The sequence below is a fragment of the Rhyacophila brunnea genome, unplaced genomic scaffold (assembly GCF_057557595.1).
Source record: "Rhyacophila brunnea isolate RB1 unplaced genomic scaffold, BYU_Rbru_1.0 scaffold_13, whole genome shotgun sequence".
NCBI lineage: Eukaryota > Metazoa > Arthropoda > Insecta > Trichoptera > Rhyacophilidae > Rhyacophila > Rhyacophila brunnea.
The window spans coordinates 33615966-33638766 of record NW_028232785.1 but is presented as its reverse complement, the minus strand read 5'-3'; the positions used below and the strand labels follow the sequence as shown (position 1 = coordinate 33638766).

The 22801-nt window shown below is 35.0% G+C and overlaps 2 protein-coding genes across 3 annotated transcripts; one reads left to right on the top strand and one right to left on the bottom strand.

Moving 5' to 3' along the window:
* Positions 1 to 5047: 5047 nt before the first annotated feature.
* LOC147077337 (uncharacterized) lies at positions 5048 to 5734 on the bottom strand. The gene is made up of 3 exons (XM_085941670.1): positions 5574 to 5734; positions 5118 to 5270; positions 5048 to 5053 (listed from the first exon to the last, which is right to left on the bottom strand). Exons 1-3 carry the CDS (start codon positions 5718 to 5720, stop codon positions 5048 to 5050), a joined length of 306 nt encoding a protein of 101 aa, XP_085797796.1. The 5' UTR covers positions 5721 to 5734.
* Positions 5735 to 7404: 1670 nt separating this feature from the next.
* On the top strand, positions 7405 to 17879 carry LOC147077336 (uncharacterized). 2 transcript variants are annotated; one of them, XM_085940800.1, is made up of 5 exons: positions 7405 to 7614; positions 7887 to 8033; positions 10620 to 10757; positions 16160 to 16360; positions 16818 to 17879. In XM_085940800.1, exons 1-5 carry the CDS (start codon positions 7414 to 7416, stop codon positions 17439 to 17441), a joined length of 1311 nt encoding a protein of 436 aa, XP_085796926.1. In that variant the 5' UTR covers positions 7405 to 7413; the 3' UTR covers positions 17442 to 17879. The 2 variants fall into 2 exon arrangements, with proteins under 2 accessions (XP_085796926.1, XP_085796927.1); XM_085940801.1 differs by lacking the exon at positions 7887 to 8033.
* Positions 17880 to 22801: the final 4922 nt, after the last annotated feature.

The window sequence follows — 22801 nt, the reverse complement described above, 5'->3', positions numbered from 1 at the left end:
GAGAAGATCTCCCAGAGCTTTTTCTTCAATAATTGGTCGCCAATGTTTGACTTAATTTGGCACGTGAATGTATAATCACCGAACGACATTCTAATGTTGTGAGCGATCCGACAAAATAGTGCACACTCTTTCGGTTATACTTATTTGTTTGAGTTTGTTTAGGAGTACATTTTACAGATGACTTTAAAGTTCATTAAGCCTTGCCTATACCAAACCATGACTAATAAATATTCTTCGATCTATAAAATATCCAAAGATCTGTATGATTTAATAACATGAATTTTTTAGATAGACGAATAATTTGGACTATTATTTATTATGGCTTGACTTCACGGGGTTTTGTTGAATTTTAAAAACTAATCAGTAAATTATGGTCACCTTAATCTAATGAAAACAAATATGTATAACTGACAAAGTTTTGCGTGTACTATTTATGTTGCATATTAGCAGCCTATGTACACCCTTCGCCACTGGATGATACCTATTATGTATTACAAATATGCATAGTAGTATATCAATCATATACGTATCAGATGACAACATATAATACATTATAAACCGAACAACAATAATCAAATGAGTATGTATGAATTAGGAAACTCAGAAATTATGGGAACTGAAATACACAACGGGTAAGGCGATAGCAGGTAACCGACTCGAGTAAGGATGAATCCGGGTTAAACTTACACACGTGTCTAGAATACGTTTAACGTCGAATACTGAAAACTGCTCTCGGTTTAAGCATTTACGCTCATATAAAGTTGGTGTATTAAGCCCATATTCCATTGGCAGATTGCGTCTGTCCCGATCGTCTGCCACGACTGTCAAACTCTATTCTCTATGGTTTTCAAGAATCGTGAGCGATCGGGACGAAAGTGGAAAATTTTCTATTATCCGTCGTGCGATCCATTCATTATCAAGCGAAGATTGGCGAAAGCGTACGAAAATAGCCGAATATGCGCCTGCTCGCGAGTCATGCAAACGGTCGTTCATTACATTCTACTGGTCGATTTCAACTGAACAACTACAAGATGGCGAAAACTCAAAAAATATATATGGAGTATCACCGAGGACACAGTCCTCGTCGAATTAATACACGCCAAAGATATAGTGTGGAACGTAAAAAAACCCGCCATATTCAATGGCGATCACGCTGTTCTTCAGTTAGCCAACTTTTGACTTAGTGTTTTCGTTAACGGCGAGTCCTGACCGCCTGAGCCAGTTGAAATATAGCCATACTCGCTACAATAAATTAGTCTTTGGATTATTCGATTTCGATATTCGAATTACTCAATTGGTTTGGAGATTCAAGCTCGCCCAGTTATTCATGATGTAAATTAACAATAAGTAAGTATACAAACTTTCTACAAATGTCAAACGGCCGCGTAAATTTTAACAGATCTGATGCTCGCTAGGTTTGACAGCTGACGGCTCAGTTTTTTTGACGTAAAATTGCGCGGGAATGCGTTCAGTGTAGCCAGCAATCTAAGAAATATTTAGTTTTCACTCAACCTATATTTTTAATAATAGCAACACTATTATTATTTTAAACCAATCAAATCAAGGACCAACGAGGTTGAATCGTTGCGTGTAATTGCAAATAGCTGGCGACGACGGTCGGCGTCGATCGTTGGATCGGGTTGGGTCTGTGCGTCTGCCAATGTAATTAAGCCATTACACAAACTATTGCACGTGCATAATGCGTGTTTCATTTTCGTAGGACACTTACACATTCAAAAGCCTGCTTCACCATGCGGCGTATTGAATATAGCCTATTGGTATTTTATTTATTTTGTGTTCTGTGGTATGAATATATATGTTAGGTACCTGTGAATCACTGGTAAACGTTAATGCATCAAACTTTTCATATAAGTGACTGCTTTTGTCGAAGGCTTGTGCGCATGGAAAAGCCACTTCATCGAAAGTCAGCGACGCATCGTGCATACGCTTATGGTACTTCAAAATGTGCGCCGAAGAAAAAAAATTACAACACACGTTGCAAACAAAATTTCTATCGAAAAATGAAGCTCTGTGTAACCTCAGACGGACTTGTTTCGCAGAAGCAATCGCTATTTCCTTTTTGATGGCCATTTCTTGCACTTCAATTTCACCAAACGACCGTGCAAATTGTCTCTCAAAGATGTAAGGAGCAATCATACAATCCATGTCGCGGTTTACGAGCGAGGTCTGTTAAGAAATAAAATACAAAAATAAATCAATCAAAACATTTATACTAACAATATAAAAAAATCAACCAACATAAAGAATGCAAAGTTTCTGGACTATACCAACAAGGGCAATTTTTAAACGAAGCAGTATCGAAGTCATTGTATGCGAAAGTGATTAGAATTTATGAGAAATTTAATTTCTAATTAGATTTTGACAAACGCGTCTGAAAGTGGCGGAAGATTTTGAGCTTCATAAGCTTCGACGGTTGACGCGCTAATTTTACATATTACCGTTGGAAGTGTTGTTTTGTATTTAAATTCTCAATTAAGTATTTATCGTGTTTCGTTATACAAAAACATACATATTTTATTAATATTAGGGTTGTAAAAAAAATCGGAAGTTCGGAAATTCTCGTAGGTACCTACTGAATATTGAAATTACACTATTATGAGGTAAATATTGAAGTAAGTAGCTTCTTTAAGGATTAATTATCTACGTACAACAATCAATCGTTTTAAGAGTTCAGCGATAACTAATAAGTACTGATTAAATAATATGATAATGACATTACCACAATTTAGGTTATTTTACATGTAGGTACCCAAAATGGAAGTGATTCACGCTGAAATTTTGTTGTTAAGATTTGTAACCGGACGGGTCCATTCAAAATGACAGACAAGGCGCTTGTGAAACGATTCCGGTTATCGAAACCATTTGCAGATATATTCATTTCCAGGTTGGAAAATCTAATGTCAACCCCAACTAGCTGTCATGTGAGCATAGACAAAAATATAATGCAAGCTCTTACGCGACCATAAATGTCCATTCGGTTTTTTTGTTGCATTATTGGACACCGTTCGAAGCACTATGCCTCCTTTGAAGATACTGTTGCGTTTTGCTTCTTGTTTGCGTACCGCTTCGTTCATTCATTACATAGCTTATAATAAATATCTTTAGAATCATCTTCAAATGTGTTAATCTTGCCGATTTTCTGAATAATAAAATGCCTAATTCTTTTTTTTTAATTTTAAATTTGGGATCACAGAGATTATCAATATAATTTTTTATAGTAAATATTTTACTAAAATTATCTCGTCATAAATTATACTAATGGTTGTATGAATGCCATTAAAAATTAATAAATGTTAAAAATCTTAACACCACTGCACATTCATGTACTGAAATATCACTATATTCTAAAACATTAGAGCGGGAGGTTTAAAAGAATACTATTTTATGTAATAAAAATACTTTATGCAGTCATCAAATGTTTAAAATAAATATAAAAGATAATAAGGCTTCAAAACTATATAAATAGATTATCTACAACATTTAAGGAATGTCCATGATCATGGTTTGAAAATGCAATAAAAACTCAATTTTGACCTACGCTGAGCATGTGGGCCGTTAAGCCGGATCTAGGAAGATTTGGCACCGGGACAACTGGACGCCACGGAATTCGAAAATAAATAGACATTAGGTACTTATAGGTACTTACAAATATGTAATATTATTATTTATATTTAAATGATTATATTATGATTTAATAGTTGGTGAGAATGTTAATATGCAGACGTAATTAATTGTGCATATGTTTAAGTTGCAACGAAAAAAGAGTTTTTTATTTTAACTAAGTAGTAGATAGAAACTGATAACAATACCTCGTCTACATTCTGTAGACGTGTCTACTACAGTGCGGCGTCCAATTTTCCGGAGTCCAGTTGTCCCATTCCCCTTAAGCCCGGTTCGGATGAGCCGAGTAGTTTAGTCCAGTGGCGAATAATTTAGTAACTAAACGTGTACGAACAGACAAATTGAGTCGAGTACGTTAGTAAAATCATTTACTCGAGTCAGTGTAATTTCTCGGTCGAGTAGCGACCCCACCACCTCACTAAAAACCAAACAGGTGATGATATCGAATCGAACTCTATGCATAGAAAATTTGGGTGGAATCATGGAACAATACGACCAAAATCGGTTTATTGTTGGCATACGGTTACTAATTGATAATAGGTAACGGTTACTACCCTAAAATATACCTACCTAATTCTACTGAACTTTTACTGTGTACATGTCTAAAGATTAATATGAACATCTCACGATATATAAATGCAGAAGAATCTCAATTTTCCTTAATCATAAAAATATTATAATGTTCATCGGTAACGCGATATTATGTTGAGAAAATGACATAGGTATGGAATATAATAAACTACTATCATTTTTAGGTTAGGTCCTACCTGGAAAGTTATTACTTTGACAGATCGTGAGAAAATGTTTGACGTTACAGACCAAACCACTTGTGACGGTCAGAAAATGATTAGAAGTTTACTGGTATGCAATCGCAATGCGCCAGTTTTGACCTGTCAAACCGTTAACTGGAAGGCCTAAATTTATGTTGTCATGCAGCATGTTTGATAATTTAGTAAAATTTGAGGCTTACATTATTAATTTGTTACAAAAAGTTTTGAAAATAGAATTATTGGTTTATTCTCACCCCATTTCACGTAGATATTGCTTCCATTTATGGTATTTTATGGCTGCAAGTAGTTTTTTTTTTATAGACAATAGGTTTACCTTGTATTACCTACATAAAAAGGACTCACGGGCGACTAATTTTATTCACTAAATGTTTTTACATAATCGCATTAATTATTGCTTAACATTCGAATGATTGTGATGTATAAATCACCATATATAAATATACTTACAAGATTTAACAAAAGATTTATATAGGTACCTACTCAATACTGTCTGAAAATATCTGTTTTAGCTATCGCCGATAACTCGAATCTACTAAGAAATCAATAAATGAAACAAGTTTGACCGAATTATAATATAATAGTTTCTTATGAAGTTTCAAAGATGCATTACAAATTTAAGCCTTCAATGTAAGACGGCATCAAGAGAAGAAAAAGGCACATATACCTACGTACAATTGAACGTACCTGATGCATTGGCCCGTAATCTGAATTCGAACAACCTGGTTGAGTGCATTCATCATCATAATATAATGAGTGTGATATATCTTCAATGATCTCGCGCTTGACGACAGCTGGTTGATTATCGGATGTTTTATCAGAGAGGTCCGCCATAAGGTACTGAAAAAAGCATTATTATATTTTCTAAACACTGTAAAACCAATTTCAGTTCATGTAACGTCCATACAACGATGTATAACAATTATATTTAACATGAATTGGTAGATAACCTAAACTATATCGCATGTATGTATTATAGTTGTCAAATTGTATAAACAGGTAATTTTTTTGAAACAAAGTTAAATATCACCTTATGTTCCTACATATTGGTAAAGAGGCCACAGTTTATAATAATAATTAAAACAATCATTGTTATTCTCAATCTAAAGTGATTGTAAAGAAATTTAGTTTCCAAAAACTAACCTCGAAATTGCAACTTGAAACGTCCGCATTCTCTTGCGTTACATGAAAGCGAGGGTCCGGGTTGTTTGGACGGCTAGGCATCATGTCAAACAAAGACTTGCCTTCTGTATCGGAGTGTCCTCCATCACATTCTTGCTTTACATCCATGTTAAGTGTAAATATGGCAGGAACAACGTGACAGACAGGATACATCAGGGTAATGCTAGAAAAGTGTTGCCACAAGTGTTTTGTTGTCAGTGCTGCCATATTTTCAAAGTGGAATTATAGTACCGAGCCTCCAAAATTATAGTATTTCGGCAAAAAATATAGTACGCGTTGAATGACTGCATTTTCCAAAAAATACGCGTAAAGTAATTAACGTCACCTTTTTTTTAGACAAAAATTCAAATGTAAAGTAATTAACGTCTCGTTTTTTTAGACAAAAATTCAACTGTAAGGTGATTAACGTCTCGTTTTTTAGACAAAAATTGAAATGTAAGGTGATAACCGTCTCGTTTTTTTGCAAAATATTCAGATGTAAAGTGATTACCGTCTTCTTTCTTTTAGACAAAAATTCAAATAGAAGGTGAAAAACGTCTTGTTTTTTAGACAAAAGATTAAAAGTTAGTTATTTAAGTTCCCCCAAACAACTATTTTTATCTATTTTTCCGAATTTTTAAAATTATAGTATTTTGGGCGTACTATACCTGTTTTATATCGTACATAGTACGCGGGCCAAAATTATATTACAAATACTATAATTATAGTACGGTTGGCATCACTGTTTGTTGTCTAAACAAAACATGGCACGAAAATGATCGTCTGCATTTCCTCAATCATAACGAGATTAGCGCATCTCGGCATTCAAATGGCAAAAGGGCCCATTTTTCCTATTTTCAAGTTTTCTTCTACAAACGTTGTTAAACACAATATTAATCTTCAATGTGGTAAAATAAGATATCTGTCAGTGTAATACAAACCAAATGCCACCCGTATTTTGAGGCAGGCACACGGACATTGGGTATGATTTGCACCAAGCACGGATAGACAGGGCAAAGTCAAATAAAGACATGGCCCTTTGACAATGTCTTGTTTGTTATTCTTACTTGATCCTTGACTGAATGGGTAGGCAATAAAGTGTCTCTACTTTATTGTATTACCTACCTAATTGATTATATTATATAGGTTAAAAATAACAGTGTAGGTATTGAGATATCCCGGGTCCTGTGGCTAGCTCGGGATGTTGGTAGGACCCGGGATTCACAAAAATGAAATGTCTTTCTTTGTTGAACACGTGGCTTTATATTTTCAACGGTTATTTTCACAAAGAAACTTATGTTTAACAGTATCCAAATGAATCTTATGTTGTTACGTTCCTAATATTAATTATATCGCTTACCTATATTCTAATTATTATTTATCTGAATTCGTTTTATAGTAATACAATATGAAAAAGTTATTTGCGCGGGAATTCGCGAACTTAATTATTCTGCGTCCACCCGCGACTATGTATTTTTTTCCACTCTTTTTATACATATTGCAGTATAGTATAGTATAGACATGGTTACAACTAATAATTGTAATTTAGACTATCAGGAGAGGCTTAATAGTCATGAGTGTAACAATATACCTACCTTCGCAGTTAGTGTGTATTTGCCATTGGTGAATACGTGTAGTGCTTGAAAATATCTAAAGGCAAAACCCGAGTGGTAGAAAACTACCTACTCAAATAGAATAGTACAAAACTTAAATCTAATAAAGCACAGTTAATTGTTTAATCGCTTCCACGGTATAGACTATTCAGTATTTCGGCCATACATAATTAATGATTACGTATTGCGGCAACACTTCTCTTAAATTAATGTACCTTGAATGGATCCTGCTTGTCGCGTTCTTCCTGACATTTACCATTAAAATGGACGTAAAGCGAGAATGTGATGGAGAACAGTCTGATACAGAAGGCAAACCTTTGTTTGATACGCAGACTAGCCTCCCAATCAGCCCGGAAGTTCGCACTCATATAAAGCAGGAGAATGCCGACGTTTCATGTTGCAATTTCGAGGTTAGTTTTGGGATACTGATTTCTTTTACAATCACTCTGTATTGTGACTAACAACGATTAATATATTATTATAATATCTTGCTTTTTTATAAACTCCGTAGAGACACAATGATATTAAACGTTGATTTAAAAAATAACTCGATTATACATTTTGACAGCTACGATACATTTGTGATTTAGGTTAGGGCAGGTTATCTTCTAATTCATTTTGACTATAATTAGTCATTCAAGTGAAAGTGGTTTTACTGTGTTAACCATAAAGTTTCTTTCAGTATCTTTTAGCGGAACTCTCTAATATAAAACCTGAGACGGATGATCAACTATCCGTCATCAAGCGCGAGATTATTGAAGATGTAATAAACCCATTATGTGATGTTGAAGATCCTCAACCGGGTTCAGATTACAGGCCAATACATCTGGTTTGTTCAATTGTATAATGTGTTATTTTTCTTCCCTTGGTGCAGTCTTATATCGAAGATTGGAATTAGCAATACATGTTTTAAACTTTGAGCCGTTTCACACGCGACACCATTGTCTCGAGACGCTGCATGAATGGGCGCGATTAGACGGAGAAACAAGTATGTCACGCTCTTATATATTATGTAGAGAAACGATCATGCGGTGCCCAATCCGTTGACATCTTCCTAATTGATGAGAATGACGTGTTTAGATTTATTAAAAAAAAAAAGGAATACCCGCTCTTAGGGATCGCATATCTCCCAAGATTTTTTTAAAGGGCTGTATTGACTTTGTCAAGGGCCACTTTCATATATTATATTTTACCTGACAATAGAGCCGGGTATCTTTCCGGAAGCATGGAAGATGTCGAAGGTTACTCCAATTCATAAGAGTGGTACGGAGTTATCAGTGGAAAACTATAGGCCGGTAGCCATTCTCTATGCACCAGCAAAAGTTCTTGAGATAATCATGCACAGCATGATTTTTCCGAGGATTGAGTCATTTCATTGCCGACTCAAGTATTAATCTATAGATGGCGCTGGTCATTTATAATGAATGAGCAGCATGGATTTGGAGCTGGCCGTTAAACGATTTCTCGCGTTATTCGGGAGAATTTTAAGAATCGTCAGCAATACGTATCGTACACCCTCTATCAGTCACAGACATGACATTTAAAACATTTTCTGGTGTGCCTCAGGGCTCAAACTTGGGGCCATTGCTGTTCACGTTTTTTTATAAATGACAGCATTGGTAATTAAAAATACTATGTTTATGTTGTTTGCTGATGACTTGAAACTCTTCATGAAAGTTGTAATGCAATGATTTACTGCTGACAGTACATATTACCGAGGCCATAAAAAGAAAATCCACGTGTACTCACGTATTATTGTGCAAGTTGCAAGATTGCTAGCATGAATCAAAAAAGTTCGCTTCTGAATTTTCACGTGACAGATGGGATTTGTTCAATATCCGCACAACAACCTACACCGCGCAGTCTCATTTTGAGGTTAACCGATTTTCACGACCTGTCAAAAAGTACCTACCTTAAAATGACAACATGGCGTCTCTCTTACTATTTACGACAGTCAGCAATCTTACGTGTGAACAGTAACTGTTATTATCGCTAAATAAAAGCACAATAGATCTGTACATTTTCAATGTTTCCCATTAGTTCTTGGTCGTTCCCTCATGGTAAAGGATGGTGACCACCTTGGAATGTTATCATCTTTTAAGCGATCAAGAATTCCCACTCTTCTCAATCTTCTGCTTCTATCAGGACAGAGTGAAGGCTGCTTTCAGTCAGCTCTTTTACTTGGTCGCTCTTCCTCTGCTTCATCTGCCTTGGAGGCTACCCAAAACTACCAGTCTCTCCAGAGAATCAGCTCCGCGCCGAACAATATGTCAAAAAACTGTAGAATTCATCTCGGACATATTGTCGAGAGACGTTCCTTTATAAAATATTAACATTTTTATGGAATTTTATATAATATATTGAACATACATCATTTTGAAAACATTTTTGAGAAAATATGTAACAAACGGAAGAGATCTTTTTTTGGAAAAAAGTAAAGTTATTAATTAATTATTTCTTTTATTCAAACGAATAATTCACAAGATTTAAGAATATATCATTCTGATTATTGAACATTATATAATTTAGTTAAACACTAACTGAAAGAGTATATCACAACCAATAGAAAAAACTTTTTTGAAAAAAGTAAGCCAACTGGTCGGGAATCGAACCCGGCATCTCCAACGGGTAAACGCCCCAAACTCGTCGCATTCAGCCATTATGCTACGGAAGACATACTAATGACGACAAATATTTAAGCTATTGGTTATTAAATACCTACCACTCAGCGCTCTTCGAAATCATGCTACTTCGGCAATCGATTTTTGTTTATTAAAACAAAGTAGGTAGCTATTTTACTATTACGAAGATTACTAACCGACGTCTAGGAATTTCTCCAATATTTTTTAAGCAACTTCTTGTACTTGCTAATAATTTTTAATTAATTATTTCTTTTATTCAAACGAATAATTCACAAGATTTAAGAATATATCATTCTGATTATTGAACATTATATAATTTAGAAAAACACTAACTGTGATATACTCTCTCAGTTAGTGTTTCTCTAAATTTTATAATGTTAAAATAATTAAGTCATTGGACGCTAAAGACGCACCTGGTTCGTAATAATCAGGCGGCCTATCGATATTAATTAACGTGCATTTTAAATTACCTTTAAATTTAAATTTAAAAAACCTACTTTTATTTAAAATACAAAAGCCGATTGGCAATAGAACTTCAATTTGGAAAGCTCTTATTATTAACCGCGATATTATGGCTTAGTTTAGGCAGGGTTAAATGGAATTTTAAATATTAATTTAATGAAAACAAATAAGTATGCCTGATAATGTTTAGTGTGCACTATTTATGTCGCATCTTAACAGCCTACTTTCACCTAGATAATAACGTTTTAATATGCTATATTAATAATATGTACTTATTGACAACATGTTATATGAAACGTTGTTTATTTCAGTTCGCTGTGACGGGTGTCGCTGGTCTCAAAGCTGAGACTGACATAAAGCGCGAATTCACTGAAGATAAAATGCCACCATTTTCTGATGAAAATCCTCAACCCGGATGTTCACAATCAGATTACACACCAGGACATGGGGTATATTCAATTTTATATATTGTAACATTTGCTTCTCTATTCGCCGATTTTTATCGAAGGTTGACGTTTAAAATCTCGATAAATCTCCGTACCATTCCTAGCCACTCGTATTGAAAAAAGTAATTAAAGTAATCAATACCTACCTACTTTGATTTAAAATACAAAGGCCGATTGCCTATGGTAACTCAATTTGGAAAGCGCTCCAGAGAGTATTATAAGAGCCATTAGTTATAGTCTCAACTTCTTAATTATTATGTTGGTTAATTAATACAGGGGAATTATTGAGTTTTGAAGAAAACGCTTTTTAAGGCCATATTAACTGATTGTATTGCTGCAGGTATGTATTCATTAAATAATTAGGAGAACATAAATTATCACTTAAATAGTAGAAGTAATCAATATACATATTAAATATTATATCGATGCCCAATCACATTTTTTTTATAATTTTCAAATAATGTCTTTATTGTTTTTTTTAGTAAAGTTGTTATAAAACGCAAACTGTCAATATCATTTTACTTATAAATATATATCTACTTATCATAAAATTGTACTGCTTTTCATCACTTGTAAATATCGGGTCAAATTAAAAACATTAATTTCTCGTGCTTGTCTTTGTAAAGGATTTTTGTCATACCGCGATAGAGATGAGGTTTTCATTGTAAACTGAAAATATACTATTGTAACGTGTAAAACACACCTTTCACACAAAGACACAGCGCTTACACACCTACTATATGCGCACGAAAGTACGTGTGCTTCTGCGCAGGTCCGTTTTTAAGGTGTTTAGCAACACGACTTGCTGTTTTGCTCAGATCATTATTTAAATATCAGATGTGCTCAACCGGTAAACTTTATTAATTCGAAAAATATTTATCCAATAACATTTAATATGTGTAAATTATATAAACCGAGTCATTCCTTCTCGAGAGTGTCGCTCTTTGGTTAACTGCCGTCCCTATGCGACGCTTAGTATGCGTGACCTCACGAATTCAGAAGTATGATATATAAAAATATTGTTTAAACTGTTGATCGAAGTCGCTTGATGAAATTTGAATATAAATTCCCTCCCGCACTTTCAGGTATAAATCCACGTCCCCAATATATTCTGTAACACTGCATACAACATTTATAATCGTAGCCAAGATAAGTGGGTTCTAGTTAATATTAAAATATTGTTTATACTATTGATCTAAGTTGCTTGATGAAATTTTAATATACATTCTATCAATTTGAACATTTTTTGTGACATCGGTTACGCCTTTCGGCATTTTCCGACACTATGCATACTCCCAAATGACACACTAACACAGAAATTACTGGCTTATAATGTTTTTTTTATCGAACAGGGTGCAAAACTGCCTCATAGGATGTACGTTAATCTGGTGTTTTTATAATAAGCAACAAAGTAGGTTTGAAAATAAATGTAACAAAGACGAAAGTCATGTTCAACTGCTTTGCAGGCCAAAAAGAGATCCTCATCAATGGCACTCAGCTCGAACAGGTGAAAAGCTACATCTATCTGGGACAACAAGTATCTATAGATGGATGTATATTTGATGAAATTGTTCGCAGGGTAAAGCTAGGCTAGAGTGCTTTTGGCCGCCTGAATAATGTCTTCAAAAGTGACCTTCCACTGTGCCTAAAGCGCAAAGTGTTCAACCAGTGTGTGCTTCCCGTGATGACATATGCGTGTGAAACATGGACCCTAAGTAAAAGAGAGATCCAGAAACTTAGAGTAGCACAACGTGGTATGGAGAGGTGCATGCTGGGCATAACGCGAAAGGACAAAAAGAGAAATGAGTGGATAAGGAAGCAGACAAGGGTTTGCGATGTAATAGAGTTTATTAAAAGCCTTAAATGGAGATGGGCTGGACACATAGCTCAAAGAAGAGACAATCGTTGGACAAATCTAGTCATCCAGTGGTATCCAAGAAGTACAAAACGTCCACAAGGTAGACCATGAGGCCGCTGGATCGATGAAATGATAAAGTTCTGCGGAAGTACGTGGCAACGCAATGCACAGGACCGAGAGAAGTGGAAGCAACTTGAAGAGGCCTTCATCCAGCAGTGGATAGATTCAGGCTGATGATGATGATTTTATCAATATATGTGAGAAATAAACAGTACACACAGTTGCCGAGTAGAACTATTTTATTCCCATCAATCTGGAATTTCGCATTCGGAACTATAATAGATTTAAACATACTACCAAGAGTTGTACCACAATATTGTGTCATAGTCTGTTTTGTGCATTTGCCTTTCGATGTTACATTCAGGTGCTTTTTATGGTGTCTGTATTTAAAATCTATGTTGGAACTATTACCATTTCTTATTGTCATTTTCACTCACACTTAACTTATAATGTCTGAAGATGCTGTAAGGCAAAAGTGTAAAAAAATAACTCAAATGGAACAGTTTAAAATCTAATTTATATTGATAATAAGATCGATTATTTTGGTTTTTCTAGGTTTCTACTAAAGGCTTTTTTACAAAGCATCACGATATAGACAGGTGTCAACAATCCTCACCCGATGGAATCCAAGATAGAATGATGCAGTATTCTGAAATGACAATAGATGAATAGACAATAGAGACAATAGAAGAAACATTAAAGGAGAAATCTCAGAACGAGAGACTCCGAAGGAACTTCGACTTATTCTGAGAAGAGTAGTTCATTTCTCACGTAATTTGATTTGCAGCATTTGTAACGCAGTTTTTGGATCCGGAAGTGCTCTAAAAAGTCACAAAATAGTTCACATGGGCGTTATTGGTAGTCGAAGTCAAGAAAATATTATCTCGCAACTAAATCATCTCAAAACACGTAAAATGACACGCACAGGTGAAAAACCTCATAAATGCAAGATGTGCACATATAGATGCTCGCAACTTAGTACTCTTAAAAACCATGAAATGACACACACAGGTGAAAAACCTCATAAATGCAAGTTATGCAAATATAGATGCTCGCAACTTAGTAATCTTAAAATCCATAAAATGACACACACAGGTGTAAAACCTCATAAATGCAAGGTGTGCACATATAGATGCTCGCAACTTAGTAGTCTTAAAAACCATGAAATGACGCACACAGGTGAAAAACCTCATATATGCAAGGTATGCCCATATAGATGCTCGCGACTTAGTAGTCTTAAAAGCCATGAAATGACACACACAGGTGAAAAACCTCATAAATGCAAGTTATGCACATATAGATGCTCGCAACTTAGTAATCTTAAAATCCATGAAATGACGCACACAGGTGAAACACCTCATATATGCAAAAATTGCCCATATAGATGCTCGCGACTTAGTAGTCTTCAAAAACATGAAATGACACACACAGGCGAAAAACTTCATAATTGCAAGGAATGCACATATAGGTGCTCGCGACTTAGTGCTCTTAAAAGACATGAAATGACACACCGGTGGAAAACCTCAAAAACCTCATAAATGCAAGGTTTGTTCATATATATGCTCGCAACGTAGTCATCTTAAAGAACATGAAATGACACACACAGGTGAAAAACGTCATAAATGCAAGGTATGCTCATAAAGATGCTCGCATCTTTGTGATCTTAAAAAGCATGAAATGACACACACAGGTGAAAAACCTCATAAATGCAAGGTCTACTCTTATAGATGCGCGCAACTTATTAATCTTAAAAAACATGAAATGACACACACAAGTGAAAAACCTCATATATGCAAAGTTTGCCCATATAGATGCTCGCGACTTAGTAGTCTTCAAAAACATGAAATGACACACACAGGCGAAAAACTTCATAATTGCAAGGAATGCACATATAGGTGCTCGCGACTTAGTGCTCTTAAAATACATGAAATGACACACCGGTGGAAAACCTCATAAATGCAAGGTTTGTTCATATATATGCTCGCAACGTAGTCATCTTAAAGAACATGAAATGACACACACAGGTGAAAAACGTCATAAATGCAAGGTATGCTCATAAAGATGCTCGCATCTTTGTGATCTTAAAAAACATGAAATGACACACACAGGTGAAAAACGTCATAAATGCAAGGTCTACTCTTATAAATGCGCGCAACTTATTAATCTTAAAAAACATGAAATGACACACACAAGTGAAAAACCTCATATATGCAAGGTATGCTCATATAGATGCTCGCAACTTAGTAGTTTTAAAAGACATGAAATGACACACAGGTGAAAAACCATATGAATACACTGTATGTCCATATAGATGCTCACGACGTAATGCACTATTTTTATCGACCATTTCCGATCCTAATAAGAACATATAGGCCTCCATAGAGTGGAGGTTATTTTAACAGATTTAGTTTTTACGAGAAACGGTGTCCAGCCAGGATTGGAACCTGCAGCCCGAATTCGTAACTATCGACTCGTGTGGTCGACAACCGTGTGGGATGACAAGTTAGTATCGCCCGTTTCATGTCGTATACGATAACACCTATTTTTGAAGCCACTCGCTACGGACTATTTTAATTCGCGAGTGACCAGTTGGCAACATCGCCAAAACCGAGAAAATCGGTGTCTATGGTACAAGATGAAACGTCAAAAATGAAATGTCAAACGAAATCATTATTTTTGTTGGTTATGTTTGTGTATAATTCCTATAATATTCGATTGATTTAGTATAATATGATATAGATATATGTACGTAGAATATAACCTTACATAATTGCGAAACCATATGATATTATTACACTGTAAAACAAGATTTAACAAAATAAACACAATGTCTTCAATAACATTTATTTGTATGTAGGTATTTATTCATTACAAACCATTATAAAACATTAACATAATTAATTGAACTCAAGATAACAGAGTATTAAGTAACATTGTGAATAATATAATAATTTGGCATCTTTATTGTTTATAAATTGGTAATTGTCGTGGACGACACCTAACTTATTCATTTTGACATTTTGATTTTCAATGTCACTGTCACATATGAAACGAAATATCAAAATAAACATGTAAATCGGGAAACAGGAAGACGAATTTACGTCCTTCGTCGAGCAAAAGAAAGGAGAAGCTTCAATAAAGTGATCTTAATTGAAATTAGGTAAGGTTATTTCCATCTCAACATTACACCTAGGTAGGTACCTACCACTTTTGTTTTCTCTATGGATATAATATTATAGGTAAACGTCAAAATATAACATACATCTTCTGTCTTTGATTCATTTTAAGCTATACAACACCCATATTTATTTTTTCGGATTGTAAACTCTTCAGGCTTGTAGGTAGTAACATTGAATTTACGATGAAATAGTCGCCGGGAACTCCTGTGAAATCAAAATACCTACTATATAGTAAACGCGACGCAAAAATTACATCATTCGTTTCCTTTATCCAGTCTGGTAAGGTTACGTTTTTCTATTTTTTTCAGGTCAAGATGGAAAGAAAACCATATTGTAGTGTGCAGCAGAAAACAATCTTGTTGGATTTCATGGGCAGTGAGCCGGAATTGGTAACTGGGAAGTTCTCAAACACCTTCACATTCCAAGACGCCCAACGTAAATGGCAAGAAATCACTCTAACTTTGAATGCGATTCCGGGCTCAAATAAAGACTGGAAGCATTGGAGAAAGGTGAGTACCCACTACCCAATACTATACATATGCTATAAGTACTAACTTAATATATTTTGAGTGCCCAGCAGTGATTCATTAATATAAAAATACAACGGAGGCACGATCGAACTGTGGTCGGTGTAATACCGATAATTTGTGGTTTGGTATTTCATAATTATTCAAACAGCGTTCAATGTGCGTTTAATTTTTTGGGTTTTATGAAAGGGTGTCACAAGTATTATAAGGTCGAATACCCGTACTAGTAAAATCATGGAAACAGCTGTGTATATTTATAATGGGCCTCTTTAAAGTTAATTTATCTCAAGTTGACGCATGGTGTACCTAGTTAAATTATACCAACCTTTTAGTTTGTACGCGTTTGGTTATTTGTTCGGGGTCTTTTATTGTTGACACGCCTTAACTTGACAGATGATATAGGTGAAGGTGTGTTTAACTAATGGTTAATAATTTGCAGACATGGCACGATATACGGAATAAAACGAAAGGGAAGCAAGCCGCAATAATCAGAGACTCGACTGCTACAGGAGGCGGACCTTCAACTGCCCAAGTTTTAACCGGAATAGATCTGCAAGTATTGGAATTCGTACATCCGACATCCGTCCGAGGCCTAGATGAAGTACCGGAGTCAATGATTGAGAATCCAGATGACGATACCATTGAGGAGTTGGCCGTGCCAACATCACAGCGTAGGGTACAGGTGACAGCGCCAGAATATTTGCATGTTTCAGAGGTAGTAGGCCCACCGTGTCTACCACGTAACAAGGCGTCAAACTTAAAGGCAATGTGTGACATTGGCAAAAAACACATGGAAATATTGGATAAATTTCAGCAAGATACGTTGAAAATGAAGGAGATGAAATTAAACGAGGTGTGCAACACGCACAGCACGTTCTGTACGTTGCTTCGGGAGATGTTGGACACACAATCCCGTAGTACTGTCGCGCTTGAGTCAGCTCTAAATATGGCTCAAGATGTCATAAATGACAATAGAACAGCATCTCGCGAACTGATTGCATCAAATTTACGTATAGCTACGGCATTAGAATCGATAGCAAATTTTATTTCGTCGAGCGATTAGACCAACACAGATATTATTAATAATTTACCTTTCAATCTCTACCTTGGATGGTAGGTTGACTTTGCACAAACACATTTACTTAATGGATTTTGCTATTTCTAATTCTTCACTTGTCCTTGTTGATTTTGTGTCAATTTATTAATTTTTCTTTATTACAGACTTAATGGTGAGTATGGTTTAACGAATCAATTGATTCATTTTAAAAACTGGCGTTGTCACCTATAAACTTATTATTTTTAATATTATGTAGGTACTTATTTATTCAGTTTCATAACCTTTGCAAGCATCACTCAATATTATTTTAGCAGATTATGATGAGCACACATTTAACTACTTTGTTACATAAAAGTTTTATTATTGAAATATGCAATAATTAACATCAATTAGTTAATAAATCAAATATAAAAAAAAATCTAAAATCCATTTCAGATGCATAAAAATATTAATCATACTGCGGGTTACGTTGGATCCTCTATTAGACAGGGCTGTTTATATAATATTTGCTACATGCTAATCTGATTTCAGGTTAATCATATTTTCCACTTGATATTATATACATGGAGTGATATAACTCCTGGAAGATATGCCAATGTCGGTCGAAGATTCTGGATTAACCCGCCGAATGGGTGATGTATCAATAATGTAGGCCCGACAAAGGAAAGTCCATGTAAATGTATTTACTACCTTCATTTTTCCTTATTATAAATAAAAATTATTAAATTAATAGGTATAGTCAAGTTGGTAAACTTGCGTTAATTACTGGTTGGACATTTTCCTTCGTCGGGGAACCTTAACGAGTTTGGTCACCAAAACACTATTGAAAGATTTTATGGATAAACTGATTAAGTATTGCTAAAGAAACATAAAACATTGATTTAATGTTGTTATAATAATTTAATAAGACATTTTTATTCAGATTCCATATTGTCTTTATAATGCTTTCGTGACTTGCATTACCTCAAGGGTCAACATGGAAACATGCTCTTGTTAGTTATAACATTTTTAATACAAAATATAGTCTAAAGTCTTATGTAATCGAAGATATGGATGTGTAACTGATATAATATTGCAGAAAGTCTATGATTGCAGCTTTATAGTTTATTCATAATAAATATATAACCTATATTTTTTACGGCCCAACGGTGGCCGATGGCGGCTAATGCGTCAGCTTATAATGTGGTGGGTCCCTGGTTCGAATCCTGGGTCTGGCAAATACACATTGTTTTTCATCATGTGTTTGTTTGGAGTCGGAATATTCATAGGTATAACAAATGGATAACATCCGTTTCTTGTAAAAGAAAAAAAAACTGTTAATACAAACCAAAAAGGTCCATATGATCTTCGGATCAGACATGGTCCAAAAAAACTTATAATTACATTAGACTGGAATGGCATTGGGTTTTGCTTGATCCAGTGGATTTTTTACTTAGTAGAGATTATGAAATAAACAATAATTTTTTCTAATATAATTTTCATGCAATTGTCAGGCTCTCAAGATATTCTAAAACCAACTCAGCTATTGTGCATATTTCTAATCAACTATAATGTCTATAGAAACATGATGAAAGCCAATCAATTCAATGGGTCGTGGATAAATATTTTTGGGTTGATATTGTAATTTTATGTAAATTCAAGAAGTCAACTACCTAATTTTTTGCATGATTCTAGATTCACTGATGTAAGCAGATGGAATTTTTCTACTCGGCGCTTGTAGCTCTACAGAGGACTGGTGCAGCCGACTCTTCACTGATTCATGGACATTCTAGTTTTAAAAGCAATGCATTGTAATTAAATATATTATGTATGCAGAGCGTACATGACTGAGGTTTAAACCATGATTTTTTGAATAAAAAATAATGCTTTGGGAAAATTGCCTTTATATAATTATTTTCTTACCCTCCAATTCCATTGAATGTCAATCATAATAATCAAGTAAATAATTTATTCAAAACAGTTTTTTACACACATTGAACATAATCACATACATTGCATATTTCATTGATTGGTTAAATATGAATTCAGTTTTAAGGTGCACTGATCATATCATTTAAAATTTACCAATGAATACAAAAAAATAATCAAGATGATTTTACAATAACTCCAAAACTGTTGACATCTGTTCGTTGAAGGGTGGGTCATTTCTAGTTGCATACTATTTAATGATTGTTTTTATAAAGAAATGTACTGTTTGATAAAATATGTAGTGTTCGACGAACGCATACTTTATAATAGATTTCAATAAATTGTTAGTTGTAATTGAATTAAAATACTCAAATGAAAATTATCAGTAAATCACATTAACTTGCTTGTCCCCCGAAAGTCAAAATTTCATAATACGGTAGGTACTATTAATTTATAATACAACAGTAGTCGGGGGCATCACATCATGTACGTAATACGTGTGACGCACACCACATTAATCGTTTTGAACTTACCTCCGTACGTCACTTGATGTGGTGTCTTTATGAGATTCATTCATTAATCCCAGATATACTCTTATGAAAAAATATGCATAGCATAATTGAAGGGAGAATACTTACCGAACATTATCCCATCTATGTAAGAAGAAAATATTCTACATTGATCGCAGTTTTAAAAATTTTTAATTGACTTTATTTAAACTTATAAATTTATGCATTTTCTTATAAGGTTGTGATGTAAATGGTTTTTGAATTATATTCGTCAATGGTGAAATATTAACAAAATGTATTTTAGGATTTAATTCATCCGAGGGGTGGCTATGACTCTTGGTTCCGCCCATAATATGATTGGAGCTGGCTCAATCACACGCTATGGATACCTTAAGAGGGTGCTAAGCAGAGGCCAAATAAATATACATATGCTATTTTTTTTATTGTGTTAACTGTCAATTCATGGTGAAAATGCATTGTATTAATGATTTAAATTAATTCTTCTTCTTCCACGGCGCTACATCCCGGGGTGGGATTTGGCCTCCTCCACAACCGCTCTCCACTCACTCCGGTCTCTCGCCAAACTTCTCCAGTTACCGGGTCTTCCTATATGAAGCCAGTCCACTTCTACGGCGTCAGCCCATCTCCTTCTTGGACGGCCTCTGGGTCTCTTCCGTTGAGGTAGCCACTTCGTCATGATCCTTGGCGCTCTAACTTCAGGCATTCTCTCCACATGTCCCGCCCATCGTAGTCTTTGGAACTTACAGTATCTTATGATTGTGATTTAAATTAATAATAGCAATAAATTATAGGTAAGTATATATTCATTGTATAAATTAGTCATGAAGGAAGCTACATGTTAAGTTATATCAAGAGCATGTTTCCATGTTGACCCTTGAGGTAATGCAAGTCACGAAAGCATTATAAAGACAATATGGAATCTGAATAAAAATGTCTTATTAAATTATTATAACAACATTAAATCAATGTTCTATGTTTCTTTAGCAATAGTTAATCAGTTTATCCATAAAATCTTTCAATAGTGTTTTGGTGACCAAACTCGTTAAGGTTCCCCGACGAAGGAAAATGTCCAACCAGTAATTAACGCAAGTTTACCAACTTGACTATACCTATTAAATTTAATAATTTTTATATAGGGAAAAATGAAGGTAGTAAATACATTTACATGGACTTTCCTTCGTCAGGCCTACGATACTTCACCCATTTGGAGAATCTTCGACGACATTATAATACTATAACCTAAGATGATAATAAAATAATAAGTACCTATTAAACTAAATATAAATAATTACATGGCTTTACGATGTTTAACTAAGTGTTATGGCGACTGAAATAGTTACGTATAAGTCTACTTTGAACTCTTTGGCCGGCAATCAAATCTGGATTTGTCCGCCTATTACGAGGCGGTTCTTCTACATAAATAAACTCATTATTTACATCACCAAAATCCAAAGTCTCATCAATTGGATCGGGTTCAGGCATATTGCTCTCGATACATAAATTATGGAGAACGACACATGCATTTATAATAAGTGATGCTTTTTTTGGTGCATAATGAAGGACTCTGTGTTTTAGGAGACATCGGAAACGCATTTTTAAAACACCTATGCAACGCTCGACAGTTGCCCTAACTGTGGTGAATTTGGTATTAAAACGTTCCTCTGGCGAATTCGGCTCTACGGTATGTAAAGGAGTCATAAGCCATGATCTTAAAGGATAGCCTGAATCCCCAAGCAAGTAAGAGTTGTCTTCTCCGTGGCTATGTAAACGTCTGAGCATCGGTTCAACATTACTGTTGGTGAGTATATATGAATCATGTGCACTTCCTGGATAACGTGCGTTCACATTTAGAATTTTTAAATTCACATCACATACTAACTGAACATTTATCGAATGGTATCTTCTACGATTAACATAAATATGCTCTGGGCTTAATGGATCATGTTTATTAGGTGGAAAGATGGCTACATGTGTACAATCAATACACCCTATTATCCCTGGAAACTGATACCTGGAGTAAAAACCATTCCGGATGCCTTGAAGTCCCTCTGGGCTTGTAGGGAATTTAACCCACCGATTAAAAATATCGGGTGAGTTTAAGGCAGCCACCACTTCACTCAGAACACGTGATACGCAAGACTGGGAAACTCGTATTAAGCCATTTGCAACAGGCATTTGGTATGAACCGGTTGCGAAAAAATTTAATGCTATTAGAACCTTACTTTGAATGTCAAGGGCGGAGCGTCTCCTTCGCAAAACCATATATGGCGTGAGAATTTGTGAAAGATATCTCACAAGCTCTTTGTTTAAGCGGAAATTACGTATAAATAGTGCATCACTGAGTAAAAAAGCATTTTCAGATAAGTTAGCATAATTATTTGATCTGTTTCGCGGATGATTACGTGATCCTAAAACTGCAGCAAAAGAAACTATTTCTGGGATTGACATCTTTTAAAATAATTGGGTGAACGATACAAGCATATAGCAATGCTTTGGCGAAATATAAAATAATAATATATAATTATTCTCGCGAGTAAAGATAAGATAATAGTGTCCGATCGCAGTTTAGTCCGTCACCTTTGACAGTTCGAAACTAAACTACCTACGTATCGGCGCGAGACATCAATGCGAGAGAGAGAAAGAGAGACTCAAGTCGTATGGCCGTCTCTGGTCACGAGTACCCTTTGGTATGTGCAATATTGTCGACACAGATTAAGACTAATTCAGGTAGTGATAAGTTTCGACATGCCTTATTTCGATAACCTACGTCACTTTCGCGAATGACTACGATGTTTCACACGAGTCGTAAGTTACGGAATCGACCTGCTGTGCCCACGACGCTTTCGGTTGACGCTTTTGCCTCGACCATCGTATAAAATGATAAATATATTATTATATTCACAATACGGATGTCCTACGCTTAAATAA

Bases quoted from the DNA above. Each gene is read 5' to 3' on its own strand.
- LOC147077336 (XM_085940800.1), top strand. From the start codon at position 7,414: ATGTACCTTGAATGGATCCTGCTTGTCGCGTTCTTCCTGACATTTACC. The intron at 10,758-16,159 runs GTATATTCAATT...TATTTTTTTCAG, and splicing joins ATTACACACCAGGACATGGG to GTCAAGATGGAAAGAAAACC. The intron at 16,361-16,817 runs GTGAGTACCCAC...AATAATTTGCAG, and splicing joins ACTGGAAGCATTGGAGAAAG to ACATGGCACGATATACGGAA.
- LOC147077337 (XM_085941670.1), bottom strand. From the start codon at position 5,720: ATGGATGTAAAGCAAGAATGTGATGGAGGACACTCCGATACAGAAGGC. The intron at 5,271-5,573 runs GTTAGTTTTTGG...TGCTTTTTTCAG, and splicing joins TTTCAAGTTGCAATTTCGAG to TACCTTATGGCGGACCTCTC.